The 23,716-nt window shown below is 43.8% G+C and overlaps 2 protein-coding genes across 4 annotated transcripts in view; both read right to left on the reverse strand.

Moving 5' to 3' along the window:
• Positions 1–23,716, reverse strand: part of SLC2A9 (solute carrier family 2 member 9) — a 231,573-nt gene that overhangs the window by 165,454 nt on the left and 42,403 nt on the right. The window lies entirely within an intron of this gene.
• LOC113924434 (RNA/RNP complex-1-interacting phosphatase-like) lies at positions 18,426–21,022 on the reverse strand. The gene has a single exon (XM_027598280.2). The coding sequence runs from the start codon at positions 19,894–19,896 to the stop codon at positions 19,000–19,002; it is 897 nt and encodes a 298-aa protein (XP_027454081.1). The 5' UTR covers positions 19,897–21,022; the 3' UTR covers positions 18,426–18,999.

Raw genomic sequence — 23,716 nt, forward strand, 5'->3', positions numbered from 1 at the left:
GGTGGGGGTAGGGGGATCCTTTGAGTTTAATTATATAGGAAATGAAGAAAGTAAAGTTTCATTTTCTGTCTGGCCCCCGGCAGGAGCATGAGAATGTGTACCCTCCCAAATATCTTTCTACTTCAAGGAAAATTAGTCCTGGGCCTCTCTCTTCCTAGAACGTTTTTTTGAGAGATTGCATAGCTGTGTTTGCAGCGGGGACAGTGTATTCACACGGACATGTCTGTCATTTTTTCTGAAATAACACTTCCCACTCCCTTCTGTAGGTCCTCTGGTTGCCCGGAATAAAAATGATGAGAGTTTTCATTACTGTTCAAATTGCTTATAGCTTCTAAAAATCAGTCTTGAGGCATCAGCGGCTTTCATAGGGCATCTGATCCAATCCAAGTTCAGGGTGATGGTTTTGAGCACTGGTTCTGGAATAATTTATTTATAGAAATGGAATAAAACCCCCAGCCTGCAGATGGGGCCACTGGAAGGATTAAATGAAGGCGTGTAGCCCCTAGCATGATGTCCAGCCCGCGATAGGCACTTAGTAAATCTCAGTGCCTCTCTCCGACTGATGGGAAACAATGTTTCTAGTTTCTAGTTGGGTTTGTTCCCACCAGCAGTCCTGACTGCATGCCTTGCTGGGCTAACCCAACCTCTCTGTTCACTCCATCTGGCTGCAGCAAGCACTGCCCCCAGCCCTCAACACAGAGCTTCCACGAGCCCCAATGGGGCCGTGGTCCCTTCTCTACTAGGTTCAACAAAGGCATTTCCCCCAGAGAAGCTTTACAAACTGGGGAAAACTCTGAGCCAAAGCTGCAGGCTTCTGAACTCCAATCAGCTGGGGTCCTGAGGGGATGGAACAGGCCCCGTGGCACCCACAGTCTAGAACACACAGACACCAATACCTCCAGGCCTGGAAAGGTCCCTCCTCCTATCAGCCAGCAGCTCTGCCGGCCCTGATTCAACCCAAACCAAACCATGACTCACAACTCCCACTATAAACAATGCAGCAGCATCTTACACTGGAGGAAAACTGGGAACAAACAAAGAGACCCATATTTGGAAGATAGGACAGCCACATGACGCCACAGAATACACTATCCGAGATCCTGGTGATGGGGGATTTTCAAGAACATGGAAAAATGCTTACAATATAAATATTAGGCCAAAAAAAAAAAGATATAAAACAGCAGATTTGGATGCTCTGGAAAACAGAATAGATTTAGAAAAGGGCTTGAAAATGGCCTCTGGGGGGGGGCGGAGCAAGATGGCGGAGGAGTAGGAGACCTGGATTCCGTCTGGTCTCAGGAATTCAGCTGAATAGGGATCAAACCATTCTGAACACCTACGAACTCAACAGGAGATCGAAGAGGAGAGTAGCAACAACTCTCTGAACAGAGAAGCGACCACTTACTGGAAGGTAGGACGTGCGGAGAAGTGAATCCGAGGCGATATTCGGGAGGATAGACGGCGGGGGAGGGGGCCTCCGTCGGCCGCTTCTGGCAAGTGCTAGAGCCGCGGAGCACAAAATCGGACCTTTTAGAAGCCGGCTCCGCTGAGGGACGTCGCTGCAGTGGCTAAGCGGGGGGTGGAACCCTCGCGGGACAGTGGGGTCTCAGGACCCTCGGGGTCACAGAAAGACCGGGGGTGCCTGAGTGCGGCAGAGCTCCCAGGGATCGGAGCGGGGAAGCCGGCTGCAGAGACGGAGCCGAGGCGCAGGCTCTCAGCTCGGGGTGGCCATAAACTGTGATCTGCGGCCCAGTCGGGGCACGGCTCCCCCAGCAGGGACCCAACAAGCGGCAAATCCGGGGAGACTCCCCTTCCTCCCCCGGGGAGGAGCAGCGCGGGAGCGCACCGCAGGGATCTGCTGGGTTTGGAGACTCCACACGGGGTCGGGTGCCAGAGATAGCAACGCTCGATCACAGGCCGGGTGAGCACGGAGTGCGGCCGGAGACCGGGGACACGGGAGTGACTGCTTTTCTCTGGGGGCGCACTGAGGAGCGGGGCCCCGAGTTCTCAGCTCCTCTGGGTGGAGATTGGGAGGCCACCATTTTTGCCCTGGTCCTCCAAAGCTGTGCCGAGAGCTTGCAGGGAACAAAAGCTCCTGAGATCAAACCTGAGCAGCTTGCTTAGCCCGGACCGACAAGGGCGGGGCAATTCAGCCTCCGGCAAAGACATTTGGGAACCACGGCAACAGGCCCCTCCCCCAGAAGATCAGCACCAACAGCCAGCAAGCCAAGACCAAGTTTACCGATCAAGGAGAACGGGAGAACTCCAGCGCTAGGGGAATACTGCACATAGAATTCATGACTTTTTTTTTTACCATGATTCATTAGTTCATCAAAGTTAATTTTTGTTAACTGTTTTTTTTTTTCTTTTTCCCTTTTTCAACCAACATCTTATCAATCTCTTTTTTTAAGAAAAAAAAACATTTTTTATTTTTCATTTTTAGAGTCATATTTTATCCCTTCATAGTAGTTACCCTTATTTTTGGCATATATATATAAGTTGTTCTCTCTTTAAAATTTTGAGATACAGTTTCTTCTAACAGATAAAAATATACCCTAAATCACTAGTGTATGGCTCTGTTCTAGTCTCCTGCCTGATCACATTCTCTCCCTTTTTCCTTTTTCTTTTTTTAAATCTTCTTTCTTTTTTCAAACAACTTCTTATCTTATCAAGTCCTTTTATAAAATCTTTTATAATTTTCATCTTTACAGTCATCTTCTATCCCTTCATTGTATCAACCCTTATTTTGCACATATATGTCTTTCTTCCTTTAAAATTTTAGGAGGCACTTTTTTCTAACAGACCAAAATACGCCCAAAATCTAGTGTGTGGCACTGATCTATGCACTAGCCTGATCATATTTGATCACATTCTGCTTTTTTTTGTATTGTTCTGTTTTTGTTTTTATCTTTTTTTTTCTTTTTCTTTTTTTTCTCTTTCTTTTTTCTTTCTTTCCCTTTCTTTTCCCCTGGTTTCAGGTCTTTTCTGATTTGTATACAGTATATTTGCTGGGGACGTTGTAAACCTGTTAGCATTTTGTTCTCTCATTCATCTATTCTCCTCTGGACAAAATGACAAGACGAAAAAAATCACCTCAGCAAAAAGAACAAGAGGTAGTACCATCAGCCAGGGACCTACTCAATACGGACATTAGTACGATGTCGGACCTAGAGTTCAGAATCATGACTTTAAAGATACTAGCTGGGCTTGAAAAAAGCGTGGAAGTTATTAGAGAAACCCTTTCTGGAGAAATAAAAGAACTAAAATCTAACCAAGTCGAAATCAAAAAGGCTATTGATGAGGTGCAATCAAAAATGGGGGCACTAACGGCTAGGATAAATGAGGCAGAAGAGAGAATCAGTGATATAGAAGACCAAATGATGGAAAATAAAGAGGCTGAGAAAAAGAGGGAGAAACAACTACAGGATCACGAGGGCAGAATTCGAGAGATAAGTGATACAATAAGAAGAAACAACATTAGAATAATTGGGATCCCAGAAGAAGAAGAAAGAGAGAGAGGGGCAGAAGGTATATTGGAGCAAATAATAGCAGAGAACTTCCCTAATGTGAGGAAGGAAACAGGCATCAAAATCCAGGAGGCACAGAGAACCCCTCTCAAAATCAATAATAATAGGTCAACACCCCGACATCTAATAGTAAAACTTACGAGTCTCAGAGACAAAGAGAAAATCCTGAAAGCAGCTCGGGAGAAGAGATATGTAACCTACAATGGTAAAAATATTAGATTGGCAACAGACCTATCCACAGAGACCTGGCAGGCCAGAAAGGACTGGCATGATATCTTCAGAGCACTAAACGAGAAAAATATGCAGCCAAGAATACTATATCCAGCTAGGCTGTCATTGAAAATAGAGGGAGAGATAAAAAGCTTCCAGAACAAACAAAAACTAAAGGAATTTGCAAACACGAAACCAGCCCTCCAAGAAATATTGAAAGGGGTCCTCTAAGCAAAGAGAGAGCCTAAAAGCAGCAAAGATCAGAAAGGAACACAGACAACATACAGTAACAGTCACCTTACAGGCAATACAATGGCACTAAATTCATACCTTTCAATAGTTACCCTGAATGTAAAAGGGCTAAATGCCCCAATCAAAAGACACAGGCTATCAGATTGGATTAAAAAACAAGACCCATCCATATGCTGTCTGCAAGAGACTCATTTTAGACCCAAAGACACCCCCAGATTGAAAGTGAGGGGGTGGAAAACCATTTACCATGCTAATGGACACCAAAAGAAAGCTGGGGTGGCAATCCTTATATCAGACAAACTAGATTTTAAAACAAAGACTGTAATAAGAGATGAAGAAGGACACTATATCCTACTTAAAGGGTCTATCCAACAAGAAGATCTAACAATTGTAAATATCTATGCCCCGAACATGGGAGCAGCCAATGATATAAGGCAATTAATAACAAAAGCAAAGAAACACATTGACAACAATACAATAATAGTGGGGGATTTTAACACCCCCCTGACTGAAATGGACAGATCATCTAAGCAAAAGATCAACAAGGAAATAAAGACTTTAAATGACACACTGGACCAAATGGACTTCACAGACATATTCAGAACATTCCATCCCAAAGCAACAGAATACACATTCTTCTCTAGTGCCCATGGAACATTCTCCAGAATTGATCACATCCTAGGTCACAAATCAGGTCTCAACCGGTACCAAAAGATTGGGATCATTCCCTGCATATTTTCAGACCACAATGCTTTGAAACTAGAACTCAATCACAAGAGGAAAGTCAGAAAGAACTCCAATACATGGAGGCTAAAGAGCATCCTACTAAAAAATGAATGGGTCAACCAGGAAATTAAAGAAGAATTAAAAAAATTCATGGAAACCAATGAAAATGAAAACACAACTGTCCAAAATCTTTGGGATACAGCAAAGGCAGTCCTGAGAGGAAAGTATATAGCAGTACAAGCCTTTCTCAAGAAACAAGAAAGGTCTCAAACACACAACCTAACCCTACACCTAAAGGAGCTGGAGAAAGAACAGCAAATAAAGCCTAAACCCAGCAGGAGAAGAGAAATAATAAAGATCAGAGCAGAAATCAATGAAATAGAAACCAAAAGAACAGTAGAACAGATCAACGAAACTAGGAGCTGGTTCTTTGAAAGAATTAACAAGATTGATAAACCCCTGGCCAGACTGATCAAAAAGAAAAGAGAAATGACCCAAATCAACAGAATCATGAATGAAAGAGGAGAGATCACAACCAACACCAAAGAAATACAAACAATTATAAGAACATATTATGAGCAACTCTATGCCAGCAAATTAGATAACCTGGAAGAAATGGGTGCATTCCTAGAGATGTATCAACTACCAAAACTGAACCAGGAAGAAATAGAAAACCTGAACAGACCTATAACCACTAAGGAAATTGAAGCAGTCATCAAAAATCTCCCAAGAAACAAAAGCCCAGGGCCAGATGGCTTCCCAGGGGAATTCTATCAGACATTTAAAGAAGAATTAATACCTATTCTCCTGAAACTGTTCCAAAAAATAGAAATGGAAGGAAAACTTCCAAATTCATTTTATGAGGCCACCATTACCTTGATCCCAAAACCAGACAAAGATCCCCTCAAAAAAGAGAATTACAGACCAATATCCTTGATGAACATGGATGCAAAAATTCTCACCAAAATACTAGCCAATAGGATCCAACAGTACATTCAAAGGATTATTCACCACAACCAAGTGGGATTTATCCCTGGGCTGCAAGGCTGGTTCAACATCTGCAAATCAATCAACGTGATACAATACATTAACAAAAGAAAGAACAAGAATCATATGATCCTCTCAATAGATGCAGAAAAAGCATTTGACAAAGTACAGCATCCTTTCTTGAGCAAAACTCTTCAGAGTATAGGGATAGAGGGTACATACCTCAGTATCATAAAAGCCATCTACGAAAAACCTACAGCGAATATCATTCTCAATGGGGAAAAGCTGAGAGCTCTTCCCCTAAGGTCAGGAACGCGGCAGGGATGTCCACTCTCACCACTGCTATTCAACATAGTATTAGAAGTCCTAGCCACAGCAATCAGACAACAAAAAGAAATCAATGGCATCCAAATCGGCAAAGAGGAAGTCAAACTCTCACTCTTTGCAGATGATATGATACTTTATGTGGAAAACCCAAAAGACTCCACCCCAAAACTGCTAGAACTCATACAGGAATTCAGTCAAGTAGCAGGCTATAAAATCAATGCACAGAAATCAGTGGCATTCCTATACACCAACAACAAGACAGAAGAGAGACAAATCAAGGAGTCGATCCCATTCACAATTGCACCCAAAACTATAAGATACCTAGGAATAAATTTAACCAAAGAGGCAAAGGATCTGTACTCAGAAAACTATAAAATACTCAGGAAAGAAATTGAAGAAGACACAAAGAAATGGAAAAACGTTCCATGCTCATGGATTGGGAGAACCAACATTGTGAAGATGTCAATGCTACCTAGAGCAATCTACACATTCAATGCAATCCCCATCAAAATACCATCCACTTTTTTCAAAGAAATGGAACAAATAATCCTAAAATTTGTATGGAACCAGAAGAGACCCCGAATAGCCAGAGGAATATTGAAAAAGAAAAGCAAAGCTGGCGGCATCACAATTCCGGAGTTCCAGCTCTATTACAAAGCTGTCATCATCAAGACAGTATGGTACTGGCACAAAAACAGACACATAGATCAATGGAACAGAATCGAGAGCCCAGAAATGGACCCTCAACTCTATGGTCAACTTATCTTTGACAAAGCAGGAAAGAATGTCCAATGGCAAAAAGACAGTCTCTTCAACAAATGGTGTTGGGAAAATTGGACAGCCACATGCGGAAGAATGAAACTGGACCATTTCCTTACACCACACACAAAAATAGACTCCAAATGGTTGAAAGACCTAAACGTGAGACAGGAGTCCATCAAAATCCTAAAGGAGAACACAGGTAGCAACCTCTTCGACCTCAGCCACAGCAACTTCTTCCTAGAAACATCGCCAAAGGCACGGGAAGCTAGGGCAAAAATGAACTATTGGGATTTCATCAAGATAAAAAGCTTTTGCACAGCAAAAGAAACAGTCCACAAAACCAAAAGACAACCGACAGAATGGGAGAAAATATTTGCAAATGACCTATCAGATAAAAGGCTAGTATCCAAAATCTATAAAGAACTTATCAAACTCAACACCCAAAGAACAAATAATCCAATCAAGAAATGGGCAGAAGACATGAACAGACATTTTTCCAAGGAAGACACCCAAATGGCCAACAGGCACATGAAAAAGTGCTCAACATCGCTCGGCATCAGGGAAATCCAAATCAAAACCTCAATGAGATACCACCTCACACCGGTCAGAATGGCTAAAATTAACAAGTCAGGGAACGACAGATGTTGGCGGGGATGTGGAGAAAGGGGAACCCTCCTACGCTGTTGGTGGAAATGCAAGCTGGTGCAACCCCTCTGGAAAACAGTATGGAGGTTCCTCAAACAGTTGAAATTAGAGCTACCATTCGATCCAGCAATTGCACTACTGGGTATTTACCCCAAAGATACAAATGTAGGGACCCGAAGGGGTACGTGCACCCCAATGTTTATAGCCGCAATGTCCACAATAGCCAAACTGTGGAAAGAGCCAAGATGTTCATCGACAGATGAATGGATAAAGAAGAAGTGGTATATATACACAATGGAATATTAAGCAGCCATCAAAAGGAATGAGATCTTGCCATTTGCAACGACGTGGATGGAACTGGAGGGTGTTATGCTGAGTGAAATAAGTCAACCAGAGAAAGACATGTGTCATATGACCTCACTGATATGAGGAATTCTTAATCTCAGGAACAAACTGAGGGTTGCTGGAGTGGTCGGGGGTGGGAGGGATGGGGTGGCTGGGTGATAGACACTGGGGAGGGTATGTGCTATGGTGAGTGCTGTGAATTGTGTAAGACTGTTGAATCACAGATCTGTACTTCTGAAACAAATAACGCAACATATTTTAAGAAAAAAGAAAAAGAAGAAGATAGCAGGAGAGGAAGAATGAAGGGGAGTAAGTCAGAGGGGGAGACGAACCAGGAGAGACGATGGACTCTGAAAAACAAACTGAGGGTTCTAGAGGGGACGAGGGTAGGGGGATGGGTTAGCCTGGTGATGGGTATTAAAGAGGGCACGTTCTGCGTGGAGCACTGGGTGTTATGAACAAACAATGAATCATGGAACACTACACCAAAACAAATGATGTAATATATGGTGATTAACATAACAATAAAAAATTTAAAAAAAATGGCCTCTGGGCGGGGCTGAGGTTGTGACTCTTTTCTTCAGACACAGGCTACCACCCATGAGGGGGCAGCCTCGGGCCAGCTCCTCGGCCTCCCTCCTTCAGGCCCCTTCATTTGTGCAATGGGATTATTACCTCAGTGTCTGCGATGTGGGTTGCTGTAGAAATGAGAAATACAGATAGTGTTTCATAGCAATAGTTTTATTATTAAATCATTAAATTTGTGCTGTTTGCTTTTGCTAATAGAAGCCTGTGTGGCTTAGACCACAACTGAGACAAGGTTGGGGGGCAGGGGGAGACAGAAAGAGAGAGAAGAAAGAAAAAAATTAAAAAAACGAAAGCGAAAGACCTTGAGATTTAAAAATCAAAGGCAGTCTCGTTCCACGCTTAAATTAACCAGAGATACCTGCTTCATCAAATTAATGGCCAGGTGTTCCTGTAATGACAAGACGCACGGGTTTCTCCTGTAACCTCAGCAGTCTCCTGCCAAGATGCGGAGCCCCGCTGCACCTCCCTGTGAGCCCGTCCAGCACCGATGTCTCTGAGGCCATCCACACTCCTCTCGCCCCGCCAGGTTCCCCCAGAGCAGGCCTGGGGCCATACGGAGGCGCCCTTCCCTGGGTCTCTGCTTCCCTCACGGTGCTGGGGCTCCCAGAACAATCACGAAAACAGCAACATGCGGTGGGATTACTTGAAAGAACCAGCACTCGCTTCTGGATTCTCTGTCCGCTGGTTCACCGGAATCCTTCCTTTGACCAGCATCTAACATTTGCAGCTAATTGGGGCAGCTCTGCTCTTGTAGAGAGAATGATTTTAATCTTTGTCCCCGCTTGTTTACCTGCCCTTAGGGGAGAGGGAAAGGATGAGATACACCATTTCTGCTGGGAACTCATGGGGAGTCAAATTAAGCGTTCTGCTGAAGCCCTGGGCTTAAATACAGGAGCCCCCCACCCTTATCCACTGGGCACGCATTCCAAGATACCCAGTGGATGCCCGCAATCACAGATAGTACTGAACCCTAGATCTACTATGTTTTTTCTTACATCTATGTACCCATACCGATGATGAGGTTCAATTTCTAAATCAGGCACGGTAAGAGATTAACAATAACAATAACGAAGTAGAATAATTATAACAATACACGGTAATAAAAGTTATGTGAATGCAGCCTCACGCTCATGATGCCTTGCTGTATTTAGTAGTACTGTGATACTGTTCTTGCATTTCTTTTTCTTGTGACAATGTGAGATGATGAAATGCCTGGGTGGGGAGATGAGGTGTGGTGAGCGACAGCGGCACCGTGACGTAGCGTCAGCCCCCCCTGACCTTCGAAGATACATCAGGAGGAAGATCATCTGCTTCCAGGACACAGCTGATCGGGGGCAACTGACACCATGGAAAGTGGACCCACGGATTGGGGGGGAGGGGCTACTGTACTGACACCAGGGGGGACAAACTCTGTCTCCCGTCCCAAGAGAAGACCAAACATCACCCACTCAGACACCAATGGAACAGTGAGTAGTTCGTTATAAAAGCCAAACCATTCACTGTTAACTTTTGTTGGATTCTGGTTTTGTTTCAATTAAGTCCTAATGGACAAGGTATGGGAGTGGGGTAATAGGTTAGAGCCCAAAGTTCTCAGTTTTCATTCTTCCTTTCTCACTCCTGCCTGCTGTCATTCACTAGTTCATTTGACAAACGTCTTTGAGCATTTTCATGTTGAGAATATACATGTGTACGATATACATCACATGTATACAGTTGGATAATTAAGAATTCGGCTGGCCTTTGGCCCTGTGCTTGGAAAATAGCCTCTAAACCCTTGGGATTTCCTGAGTGATAGGAGTGTCTTTGTTATTCATGGTGGGCCTGATCAGCCCCCACCTGGAAATTTATGCAAAAAAGATAGTTCAGGTGAGGGGCTGACCCCACTGGAAAGACCAACCAGGTCATCAGAGGCTTGGGGCTTCACACCAGGTGACATTAGCCCTACCTCCAAGAAGGGAAGGGGGCCTGGGGATTGACTCAATCAGTCATGCCTATGTAAGGAAACCCCGGTAATAAGTCTGGACACAGAGGCTTGGGTGAGCATCCGTAGGGGACAGTACTCTGTGCATACTGTTATACATCCATCCACTGGGAGGCTCATGCATCCTGCCTCTGCAGAGAAAAGACCAGAAGCTTAGTGTTTCAAACCCCCAGACCTCACCCTATGTGTCTCTTCTTTTGGCAGATTCTGATTTGTATCTTTTTTGCTATAATAAAACCATAATAAAACTGTAGTTGTTACAGCTTTTCTGAGTGCTGTGCACTGTTCCAGCAACTTATCAAAACTGAGAGAGTAGTGGGAACTCTCCAGTTTGCAAGAAGTATGGAGTGGCCCTGGGATCCCCGAGCTTATAGCTGGTGTCTGACGTGAGGCCTTTAGAGAACTGTACTCTTAACTTCGAACTTGGCCTACCTCTGGGTAGTCAGCATCTGAAATCATCCACAGACCTTTGCACCAGGAGCTCCCCTGGGCACTGGGGAAAGACAAGGACCAAGATCACGTGGAATGACACTTGGACCTGTAGAATCCTGTCTGCTGTGCTTTTGCTAATCCTCCAAGCACTTGCCTGAACTATAGGCCAGGAATGAGCAAACGGGTGCTCAGTGTTCATTTTCCATCCTCGGAATCAGCCCTTAAGTGTTCCTCCTGCCCACCTTCCTGTCTGTTCTCCCAGCCCCAGCAGTCTCTGTGTGCTTTCTCATTTCCACTGTCACCCATGGTTCTATCCAACACACTCATTTAGTTCAACGTTGGTCCTTCTTGGTGACTCTTCTTAATGTCCACTGCAGTGGTCATCCTGCTCGAGGTTGGCCACTCTCTGAGGCCCCCTGCGTGTGCTTGTGGGCCAGCAGGATGAGCCCTCCAGTTTGGTTGCACCTGATGCCCCTCCGGTTTGGCTACACCCGAGCTCCATCCCCTTTGGTTCCACCCTCATCTTTGTGGGAACTCTTGGGACTAGAGCCTGGGCTCTGGATTGTCCACTCAGGCTCACACCTTGTAGTTCTTTAGAATACTGCTTCCAGAATCTTCCTGTAGGTTCTCCAGACAATACCCATAAGCAAGGGGAATTTTGACTCGTGCTCTGGGTTGACACATGACCTCACCCAAGACACATCAACTCTGCCTTCCCAAATCTGGGCACTCACCTTGGCTCCCAACAACAACCCCAGGAACCCAGAAACTCCCATCCTGCCTCTGACACCCCCATCTAGCCTTCAGTGGCCTCTCAGGTGGGAGCCAGGCACTGGGCACCCTCAGGCATCAAGGGTAAATCTCCCACCACAACTCTGGCAGCCTGACTACTGTAGCGGTACTAATGAAGCAGACCTCAGGCAAGCAGTATTCTCCTGCTAAAGGTCAAGGCTTAAAATGGCACAAATCTGAGGCCATTCACCAGGTTTCAGATTGGCATCTTTAGTTTGCATGCATGACTGCTTGAAAATTTCAGGCATCATGTTACTTTTGATTTGTGTGTAAATTAGCCCTGGATTATGTGCATTCTTTTACAAAGGCATGGAGTGGTTTAGATAGGTAGATAGATAATAGATAATAGATAGATAGATAGACAGATAGATAGACTGATGGACTACAGGTAAAATAGGAGATAGATAAGTAGATAGAAAAAAAGAAAAGTAGATTGATTGGATGGATGGATCAATACGGGCAGATACAACTATGCCAGTTAGAATTAGTCATCGGAAAGAGAAAAGACAAAGGCTTAGACACGTAGCAAGAAATGGACACAAGAAAAAAATATTCAGAAACATAGCATCTGTGGGAAAACTCACCACTCATGGGTTAATTGTTCATAAAGCCAGCCAGCTCTCCGAGGTCCTAAAGACCCCAGCATCTATAGGAACCTCACTCCTTTCCTAGAACCTTGAGCACAGAGTTGAGCAAACAATGGCCCAGTTGGCTACCTCTGGCCTGCTGCCTGTTTCGGTAAATAAAGTTTTATTGGAACACAGCCACACCCATTCATTTATTTATTGTCTCATTGCTGCTTTCTCACTGCATAGACAGAACTGAGTAGTTGGGACAAAGACCTTGTAGCCTGCTAAGCCAAATGTCTACACAAGCTCCAGCAGATCAGCTTGATGGAGCAGAAAGAAGATAAAAGTTGAGAAGTAGACAGACCTGAGTTCACATCCCCATCTGTGTGAATGGGGCTGAGGGGGCACTAGAATTTTTACACAGGACAGTTGGCAGTTTGGTTGAGGGTGAGGGTGCCTGCCAGATGGTCCTTTGCCATCTTGTACCTATGCCATCTGGGGGAAGAAAGAACTGAGGAACCTTCTGGAGTGTCTTCAAGGGCTAGGCCTCACGTGGCTTATATTCACTTCTGCTCATATTGTCCAAAGCTGGCCAAGGACCCTCATGGATGCATAAGGCCCCTGGGTGTTCTCTTCCAAATGGGGCATGGACAGGATGTACATTCATCAAGAGTGACTGTTTTGAGGGGAAACCAATGGAAATTTGGGGAGTGGGGGGGGTTAAAGGGCCTCCCAACCTACCCCAGGAACTTGGACACATTAACTTCCCCGGGCCTCAGGTTCCTCATCTATGGAAGGGGGTTAGTTATGGTGCCCTCGCAGGATTGTAACGAGAATGAAATCAGATGCTCTGCAAACTGTCTCTAACATGGACAGGCATAGTCAGTGCTCAGAGGTGGGAATCATTTCCATTATCAGCATTCCAGAAAGCTCCCAAATATCTGGAGAGAGAGAGAAGCACCGAGCATTTGTGCAGCTGCGGCTGGGCAGTGGCCAGAGCCAATTTCTGCTACCATGTGCATTATTCAAGTCGTGAAATTCTGCCTTACCTGGTGGTACCCAGCCATGGCCTGCAGGCCCTCTGTGCTCCCCCTGACCACCACCTGCACCCCAATTATCCCACCACTGAGGAGGCAAAGCTGGGGCCCTGTGTCATTGCTAAGCCAGTGTCCCTTCATGTGGGTCAGTGTCCCTGTGTCCCCACTGTGACTTATTTTCATCAGCAGCCCCCCATGGCAGCCTCTGTCTGCCATCTCTGTGGGCAGACACCCCCACCCCCAATATCTGCATCTCGTGCAAACAGGGATCACTTCCTTCTTCCACAATGCCAGAGCCCTGATGAAGATTGGCTCCCACACAAAAAATATCCCTAGGCATGGGCCCTTCCCACTTGCATTAAGTCGCACACCCTGGGGTCTCTGTCATCCTGGGCTCTTAGGCCCTGGGCCTGCCCGCTTACCCCTCCCCAGGCCCACTGCAAAGGGCAGAGAGTGTGAAGCGATCCCTGGACGTGGGCTGAGCTCCTCCACCAGGCCTCCTTTGTTCCAACAGCCACTCACTAGGGGTTTGTCACTGCCCCCCTGCAGCAGTGCCATTTGCAGGGGCTTGCAGTGGTTCCCACCCTGGGAGGGCCTCCCAGGCTGAGCCCCCTCAGCCCTGCTCTGGTGCCCAAAGGCTGGGAAGTGCTAGCTTGTATTCCTGTTCTGGCCCCTGCAACCCAACTTGGGCTGGCCCTGGCCCCCTTCCCAGCCTCCTCCCCATCCACTCCTGAGAGCCTGCTGTCTAGCTCCCCAACTCATCACCATTCCCAGAAAGCCCTGCACTCTCCCTCAAGGCGTGGCAGGGCCCCCTGCCCTCCCCAGATAGAATAACGTCCTTCTCTGGCCCTGGGTTCATATCTCTGTGCAGCACATCTTGTCACTGCTGCTGGTCTTGAGAAGAAGGACATGTGTCCTTTTGTCTTGCCACCCCCAAGCCCTAACGACATAATACAAGCAAGGCGAACACTCAGCATGGGTGCAGGGGGATTTACTGCCTACCTACCCTCTCTGCGTTTGAGTAGCAACATGACTGAGACATGAAACGTGAGGTAGGACCTGTGGCACACCTTCAGACAGAGCACAAAAGGGGATTCCTGACCCCAAGGCCACATGGGAATGGGGAGGGGAGAGCTTGGGGACTGGCCTGGCCAGTATGAAAGTAGTCCTTCACTTCTCTTCTGGTTCATGCTGGTCAGCTGTAGCGCCCTGTTCGAGGACAGCCCCTAGGAGGTAGGGGTCAAGGGCAGGATTCAGGTATTTATAGGTCCCTAGTGGTGATACCATCCCAATACCATCAGAACTGGTCCCCAAAACTCCAGAGTTGCCATAAGTAAAGCCCACACAGCCATTCAGGTGGCAGGTGTCACAGGTAAACAGCCCACTGGGCTCGTTGTGGCCTTCCCCATAGTCATCTTTTGCCTTAGTTTACCATCCCGAGGCTCCCCCATTGCTGCACTTCTGGGGACTGGCAATGGTGGACAGTGAAGGGGTCAAAATGGCACAGGCCTAGGATTCAGATAGATTTGAGTGTGACCACAGCTCTGCCACCTCTAGCTGTGTGACCTTGATCAAGTTGCTTAAACTCTAAGCCTCTGGTTCCTCATCCATGACGTGGGTATGACACATCAACAATTAAGTGCTATGGACTGAAAGGTGATCTCCCCAAATTCATATATTGAAGCTCTACCCCTCAGTGTGAATGTATCTGGAGCTGGAGCTTTGGGGAGGTGGTTAGGGTTGGATGAAGTCCTAAGGAGGGGGCCCTCGTGGTGGGGTTGGTGACCTTATTAAAAGAAACATCAGAGAGCTTGCTTGCTTATTGTCTCTTCCACGGGGGGACATGGTGAGAAGGCAGCCATCTGTGAGCCAGGAGGAGGGCTCCCACCAGGAATCGACCATGCCAGCACCCTTATCTAAGATTCCAACCTCCCTAACCATGAGAAATAGAAGTCAGTTGTTTGAGCTTCCCAGTCTGTGATATTTTGTTACAGCAGCCTGAGCAGACTAATACATTAGTATGTCTATGAGAATTTCTATGTGCCCAACATGCAGCATTTTATTGCAGAGATGACAGGCTGGTGATCAACTCTGTGTTGCCCCTCAATGGTGGAGAGTAGAGCTTGGGAGGCAGTTAGGGGTGACCCTTCCCAGCCCCCTGTATCTAGGCAGGCTGGGCACTGCACTGCATTTAGGGCTCTCTTGGCCCCTCTAAAATGTCCCCAAAGCCTGAGGACACCAGGCTGAAAATGCCTCACACTGTCACAATGACTGAATAGCTTGCTGAGCATGCTAGCCACAAAAGTAGAGCCACAACATTCCAAACAAGACATCTCATGGTGTGAATCTGGCTGGTACAGAAAAAGACCTGATTAAAAACATGTCCAATGACCAGGAAACCCAAAGTGTTTACCTAAAACTGGACACCGGCAATGCCCGAGAGGATAAGCCCTGAAGCCAGACTGGCCAGGGTCATACCTGGCACCCAATTATTGTGTGCCCATGGGCAAGCCAAGCTAGTTACCAGTATGCATCAGTTTTCTTATCTCTAAAATGGGGATAATGATGAAACACACCTCATAGGGTCGTCATGAGGATGCACAGTGCAAATGCATGGAAAGTGCCTGAAGGAAGGGCTGGCACCTAACATGTGATTTTTGTGTGTGTGTTGTTACTGATGTTGTCATAAAATTTATTTTTAATATTATGAAATTGAAAATCCACCCTGATCATGTGTAGATCTTCAGAAATCTCCTCCTCTCCTGAATTAGAAGTGTGGCTTATCAAACCCTCTTCATTCAGTTTATCGTCTCTCCCATTCAATACCTCCAAGCTCTGGACCCTTCCGTTCTTCCCACGGAAATAAAGTTATTTTCCTAAAAGACAAGTCATATCGCCCCTACGTCACAAACATGCCATGGCTCCCCAGCGCCCATAGACTAAATCTCAATCTGCAGCTTAAGATTTGAGGCCCTTTGCTTCTGGCTCTACTCTGCTTTTCTACCTTTTATTCCATCCCATCCCCCTATTTCGCCTGGGTACCAGCACATCACACCTCTACTAACTATTCCCAACATGTCAGCATGTCATCATGGCCAGGCCTTTGGATATGCTTCAGCTCTCTGCCTCTCCCCCTGATGCCCATGGAAATCCTACCCACCTCTCATGACTCAGCTCAGATGCCATGTTGCCATCCCTGATTCCCAAAATTAAACACCTGGTAGGCCCTCAGTAAATAGTTGTTAAATGAGACTTCTGGTTTCTAGACCAGCATGTAAAAATCTTGGCAGTTGCTACTCTGTCCTAACAAATAAAAAGCTGAATGAATTGAAAAATCAACAACTCTTAGATCAATCAGAGAAATGAGGTCATAGGGCAAACCATTGGCCTGAAAATTGAAGAGACAGACAGGCAGATGCAGAGAATCACAACCTACCAGAACAAAAAACCCAGAGTAGAAACCCCTGCAGGAGGCAGCACTAGGGTAGGAAAACCTGAACTGTGATTGACAAATTGCTGGAGGCTCAGTGTGAACATGGCTCAGAGTTACAAACTCCAGGGATGCCCCGTCACGGCCCCTACAACACAATTTTGTGTGTTTTACCACCAGGAGCTCTACCAGATCCTCCCAGTAAATATCCAAGAAAAATCCTCTCACATTTCCAGCAGGGGAGAGGAAAAGAACCATTCTGAAATACATCAAAGCATGCTGTTCTTTGCAAGGCCTGCCCCCAGGAGAAGTAATTTTACCTGAGCTTAATCTACCTGCTGGAGTTTTATCAGAGCCTAACCTACCTGGGTGAAGGGAAATACCCATCTCCAGCCCCCTCCAGCCATCCTGTCTAAGGAGGGAGTGAGCAGGACCTGAGAGGCACTGGTAAAGTTCATGGTCCAGGGTTACCGGCTGACCAAAAGACTGAGACCTTATCATAAGACTGTAGCATGCTTCTTCTCCCTTTATGCCTTACATTACTAGAGGTCTGTTTACTGCATTTCCTTTTGCCCAGTACATCATTCCATCTTTCAAAAAAATTACAAGACATACTAAAAGGTAAAAATCAGTTTGAAGAGAGTAAACAAGCATCAGAACCAAAATCAGATACAGCAGGAATGCTGGACTTATCAGACCAGGAATTTTTTTAATTGGTTAATATGCTCAAGGCTTAATTGGAGAAACTAGACAGCATGCAAGAACAGATGAACAATGTAAGCACAGAGATGGCTATCCTATGAAAGAATCAAAAAGAAATGGTAGAGATCAAAAACACTTTATCGGAAGGGGCACCTGGGTAGCTCAGTCAGTTAAGCATCCGACTCTTGGTTTCTGCTCAGGTCACCATCTCAGGGTCATGAGATCAAGCCCTGCATCGGGCTCCATGCTCATTGTGGAGTCTGCTTGTCCATCTCCCTCTGTTCCTCCCCCTGCTCACTCACTCTCTCATAAATAAAATCTTTTTAAAAACAAACAAAAACACTGTAACAGAAATGAAGAATGGACCAAAAAAACAAAGAGAAAAAAGACTGAAAAAAAAAAAAAAAACAGAACAGAAATGCAAGAACTGTGGGAAAACTACAAAAGGTGTAATATACACACAGTGGGAACACCCAGAAGAAGGGAGAGAGGTGGGAAAAGAGGAAATATTTGAGGCAATAATGACTGAGAATTTCCTCAAATTAACGTCAGACACTAAACTGCAGATCCAGGAAACACCAAACAGTATAAATGCTTTAAAAAAAAAAAGTTACACTCAAGCATATCATATTCAAACTTTAGAAAATTAAAGATTAAAAATAAAAAAAACACCTCTTGAAAGAAGCCAGGTCAAAAAGTGCATACTTCAGACAAAAGATAAAAATCACACCCAACTTCTCCTCAGAAACCATGCTAAGAAGAGAGTGAAATAAAATACTCAAAATGCTGAGAGAAACAAACAACCCACCAACCTAGAATTCTGTACCCTGCAAAATTATCCTTCAAAAGTAAATGACAAGTAGAGACTTTTTCAGACAAACATCGAGGGAATTCGTTGCCAGTAGATCTGCCTTGCAAAAAAACATCAAAAGAAGTTTTTCAGAGAGAGGGAACCTGATATTGCTCAGAAACTCAGATTTCCACAAAGAGAAGAGCATAGGAGAATGAATAAGTAAAGGTAAAATGAAAACTTTTTTCTTTTTTTTTAAGATTTATTTATTTACTTGGGGAGGAGGGGCAGAGGGAGAGGGAGAGAGAATCTCTCTCTCTCTCTTTTTTTTTTTTGTCTCTTAGGTAGGTTTCAATAGAAATCTTGAACAGCTGGGGGAAAAAACAATAGCCTTAATGATTGGGTCAGTAATAGAACACGACAAAAACACCAGAAATTTCCGCACATACTTTCCTATCACAAGTCTAGTCAGAAAGAAATACATCGATAAAGAAGACAGAATTTTTAAGAAAATAATTTACAAGGGAAATTCTATATTACTTTCTCAGTTCTAAAATACCATCTTCCCTTTAAAAAATTTAAGACTGAATGACAGATTATTTCCTTTACTGTTGCAAATACTGCAAGTTTATCAGCCAAGAGGTAAGTATCAATGTAATTTTCCTTTAAGTTTGAACACATGAGGGAGCAATAAAACAAATTATAAGCCTCATTTGACCTGATCTTATAAAAAGTCACTCCAGCTGGTCTTCAGTCCTGCTCTATCTGCAGAGAGATTTCCAGGACACGTTTGTGTCATTCAGTCCATCCACAATACATTGGATACGGTAGTCCGTAGTAACTGCCAGGATACCACACTGTATTCTGGGCTGCTTGACTGGCGTTTGGCTTTATATTTCAAAAGTACCTCCTTTGTGAATAGTCCTCTCCAGGGGGACCAGGAGGAGGGACATGGCCTCTCTGGTAAACGTTCTGGTTCTGTGAAAATTTTCTTACTGACTGCTGCAAATCCTGGGTCTGGGTGTGGAAATGCCGAGAAGGTACCGGGTAACCTTGGGTCTGATGTAGGTTATACCAATGTCCTTGGTTAACAGACTTAATAGTGGTATGGACTCGTTCCATCATATGTGTTGCATCTTCAAAACCACTTGATCTGGATACACTGGAATTCCAATTCTTTCTGATGGGACCTTTCTGAAGGTCTTCAATGTAGTTTTGTCTTTCCAAGCAATGTCCGCGGCACCTATTGAATAATTCAATTGCATCATCTGGCCTCATGCCTTGAACATCAATCAAATATCTGCAGATGAGACAGGCAGTCCTGTTTAAACCATGGGTACAATGAACACCAATGAGTTTGTCGTTATCTTTATTTTCTTTTAAAAACTCATTAACAGCATATTTGAATTTAAAAATAGTGTCATCATCAGGCACCTGATGCCCAATTGTATAAATTTTTAAGTAAGGAATAGTTTCTGGTAAGTCCTCTGGTTTATAATAACAGTAAGTATAAGTTAAATCAATAATTAGTCCAAGTTCTTCATTCTGTTTTTGGATTTTGTTAAAAAGATCCAAGGGTGAAAAACGTTCTTCTGGAGCAAGGTTCTTTTCAAAACTCTTTTTCAAAGGAACTTTGAAAGCAATGAAACGAGTCCCAGGCATCCGTTGTCCAACTGGGAGGTAGTCTTTCCACCTTTCCGGGATGTGGTTTCCGCACTTCTTCTTGGCTGAGCTACATCCAGAGAACACCTGTCCCTGGCCCCAGCCGCCGCGGGCATGATGCCACTGGCTCATCTGGGCCCCAAGATGCCGCCCACCCAACGGCAAGAGCGACAAAGCTGCCAGCCCAGGGCCCTCGGTGCCAATGAGAATTTCTGAGAAATTCTGAGAATTTCCTCAAATTAACGTCAGACACTAAGGGAGGGAGAGAGAATCTCAAGCAGACTCCATGCAGAGCACAGAGCCTGAAGCAGCGCTCAGTCTCACAATCCAGAGATCACAACCTGAGCCAAAACCAAGAGTCAGACACTTAACCAACTGAGCTACCCAGGTGCTCCTTTTTTCTTATTCTTAATTAATCTAACAGGTAACGGTTTGTTCAAAATAATAACAGCAGCAATGTATTTGGTTATCTATATAATATGCTTAAGTGCAAGTGAAATGAATGACACAGGGGTGTGGAGGAATTAGAAATATTTTGTTATTATAAAGTACTAACATTACCTGTGATGTAAGGTAGTATTATTTGTAAGTAGTCTTGGATTAGTTGAAAATGTATATCATAAACTCTCTGGCAACCACTAAAGAAAGTTTAAAAAAAAAAGAGGTAAATGGATATGAAAGGAAAAGAGAAAATGGAACCATGTAAAATGCTCAGTTAAAACCACAAAAGGCAGAAGAAGTGTGGAAGACAAAAATGGGAACAAAGAAAAAAGGCAACAAATAGAAAACAGTAACAGGGAGTTAGATACTAATCCAACTATATCAATAATTACATCAAGTGTCAATGGACTAAATATGGCAATTAAGACAGATTGTCAGAGTGGATCAAAAAATAAGGCCCAGCTATATGTTGTCTACAAGAAACCCACTTAAAATATAAAGACACATACAGATTAAAAGTACAGGGAAGGAGAAAGATATACCATGCTGACATGAATCAAAGGAAAGCAGTAATAACTATATTAATTTCAGACAGGAGATACTTTGACAAGGAGAGTTAACAGGGAAAAAGAGGGGCATTGCATACTGATAAAGGGACCAATATTCCAAGAACATATAACAAGACTTAATGTGTATGTGCCTAGGGGTGCCTGGGTGGCTCAGATGGTTAAACATCTGCCTTCAGTTCAGGTCATGATCCCAGGGTCCTGCGATTGAGCCCCACATCGGGTTCCTGGCTCAGCGGGGAGCCTGCTTTTCCCTCTCCCTCCGCTTGTGCTCGCTCTCTCTATCTCTGTGTCTCAAATGAATAAATAAAATCTTTTAAAAAAATGTGTATGTGCCTAACAACAGAGCATGAAAATACATAAAGCAAAAGCTAATAAAATTGTAAGGAAAAATAGATGAATCACTATTATAGTCAGAAACTGAAACACCCCTCTGCCAGAAATGGACAGATCCGGCAGGTGGAAAATCAGTGAGGACATAACTGAACTCAACAATTCAACCATCATCCAACTGGATACAATGGACATCTATAGTCTACCTCATCCAACAGCAGTAGGATATACATTCTTCTCAGGCTCACATGGACATTCAGTAAGATAGACCACATTCTGGGCCATAAAACAAACTTTATCAAATTTAAGAGAATATAAATCATACACTGCGTGGTCTCATACCATAATGGAATTAAACTAGAAATCAGTAACAGAATATAGCTGGAAAAATCCCAAAATACTTGAAGATTAAAACAACACCCCTCTTAATAACACATGGATCAAAGAAGAAATCTCGAGAGAAATTTTAAAATAAAGCAATTTAAAAGAAAATGAAAATATTAGTCATCAAGATTTGTGGGATGCAGCAAAAGTAGTGCTTAGAAGGAAATGTATAGCATTGAATGAATATATTAGAAAAGATGAAAGACTTAAAATCAGTAAGTTTCCATCTTAGGAGACTAGAAAAAGAAGAGCAAATTAAATTCAAATAAGCATTATCCTGGAAGTCCTAGCTAATGCAATGAGACAATAAGAGGAAACAAAAGATAAAGATATACATATTGAGAAAGAAGAAATAAAGCTGTCTTTGTTCATAGAAGACATAGTCATCTATGCAAAGTTTGATAGAATTGACCCAAAAAATTCCTGGAACTAAGAAGCGATTGATTGTAGCACAGTTACAAGATAACAAGATGTATATAAAAGTCAATCACTTCCCTATATTACAGCAATGAAAGAATGGAATTTTAAATAAAAAATATTACCATTTACATTAGCACTAAAGAAAATGAAACACTTAGGTATAAAGCTAATGAGTTATGTGGATATCAACAAACTGATTCTAAAATTTATACGGAGAAGCAAAAGACCCAGAATAGCCAACTCAACATTGAAGGAGAACAAAGATGGAGGACTGGCGCCATCCTACTTTGACTTTTGATAAAGCTACAGTAATCAAGACAGCACGGTATCGGTGAAAGAACAGACAAATAGGTCAATAGAAAAGAACAGGGAGTCCAGAAATAGACCCACATTAATACAGTGAACTGATCTTTGCTAAAGAACAAAGGCAATACAATAGAGCAAAGAGGGTCTTTTCAACAAATGGTGCTGGAACAATAGATAAACACACACACACACACACACACACACACACACACACACAAAGAATCCAGACACAGACTTTATACCTTTCACAAAAATTAACTCAAAATGGGGCACAGACCTAAATGTAAAACACAAAACTATAAAACTCCTAAAAAACAACATAGAAGAAAATCTAGATGACCTTGGGCATGGTGCTGACTTTCTAGAGACAACACCAAAGGCACAATCCATGAAAGAAATCACTGATGAGCTGGACTTCAATAAAATTAAAAACCTCTGCTCTGGGAAAGACGATGTCATGAGAATGAGAGGACAAGACACAGCCTGGGAGAAAATATTTGCAAAAGATGCATCTGATAAAGAACTGTTGCCCAAAATATGCAATGAACTCTTAAAACTCAACCAAAATGACACAAGTAATCCAATTAAAGAATGGGCAAAAGATCTGAACAGACACCTCACCAAAGAAGATATACAGATAGCAAATAAGCACGTGAAAAGATATTCCTACTTCTCAAAAAACATAAGAAAAAGTATTCAATGTCATATGTCATTAGGGAATTACAATTAAAACAAAGAGATACCAGGACACGCCTGTTAGAATGTCCCAAATCCAAAGCACTAAGGTCACCAAATGCCGGTGAGAATGCGGAGCAATGGGAACCTTCATTCATTGCTCCTGGGAATGCAAAACAGTGTTGTCACTTAGGAAGATGGTTTGTCAGTTTCTTACAAACCTAAACATACTCTTTACATATGATTCAGCAATCATGCTTCTTGGTATTTACCCAAGTGAACTGAAAACTTCTGTCTACACAAAAACCTGCACATGGATGTTTATAGCAACTTGACTCATAGTTGTCAAAACTTAGACACAATCAAGAAGTCCTTCCACAGATGAGCGGCTCAAGACACAGGTCCACCCAGACAATGGAATATTATTCAGCGTTAAAAAAACAAATGAGGTTTTGAGCCAAGTACAGACATGGAGAAAGGAAGCTTAAGTACATAAACTGAGTGAAAGAAGCCAGTCTGAAAAGGTCACATACTGTATGATTCCGACTGTATGACATTCTGGAAAAGCAAAACTATGAAGACCGTAAAAAGATCAGTGGTTGCCAGGGGTTAGTAGGGAGGGAAAAAGGAATAGGGAAGAAATGTGGATTTCTGGGGCAATGACACTGTTTTGTAAGATACCACAATGGTGGGTACCTGTCATTCTACGTTTGTCAAAACTCCTACAATACACAACACTAAGGGTGAACCGTAAGTGTAACCCTTGGACTTTGGGTGAAGATGATGAATTGAGGCAGGTTCACTGATGACAACAAATGTACCTCTGT

The sequence above is a fragment of the Zalophus californianus genome, chromosome 2 (genome assembly GCF_009762305.2).
Source record: "Zalophus californianus isolate mZalCal1 chromosome 2, mZalCal1.pri.v2, whole genome shotgun sequence".
Classification (NCBI taxonomy): Eukaryota; Metazoa; Chordata; class Mammalia; order Carnivora; family Otariidae; genus Zalophus; species Zalophus californianus.

Bases quoted from the DNA above. Each gene is read 5' to 3' on its own strand.
- LOC113924434 (XM_027598280.2), bottom strand. From the start codon at position 19,896: ATGAGCCAGTGGCATCATGCCCGCGGCGGCTGGGGCCAGGGACAGGTG.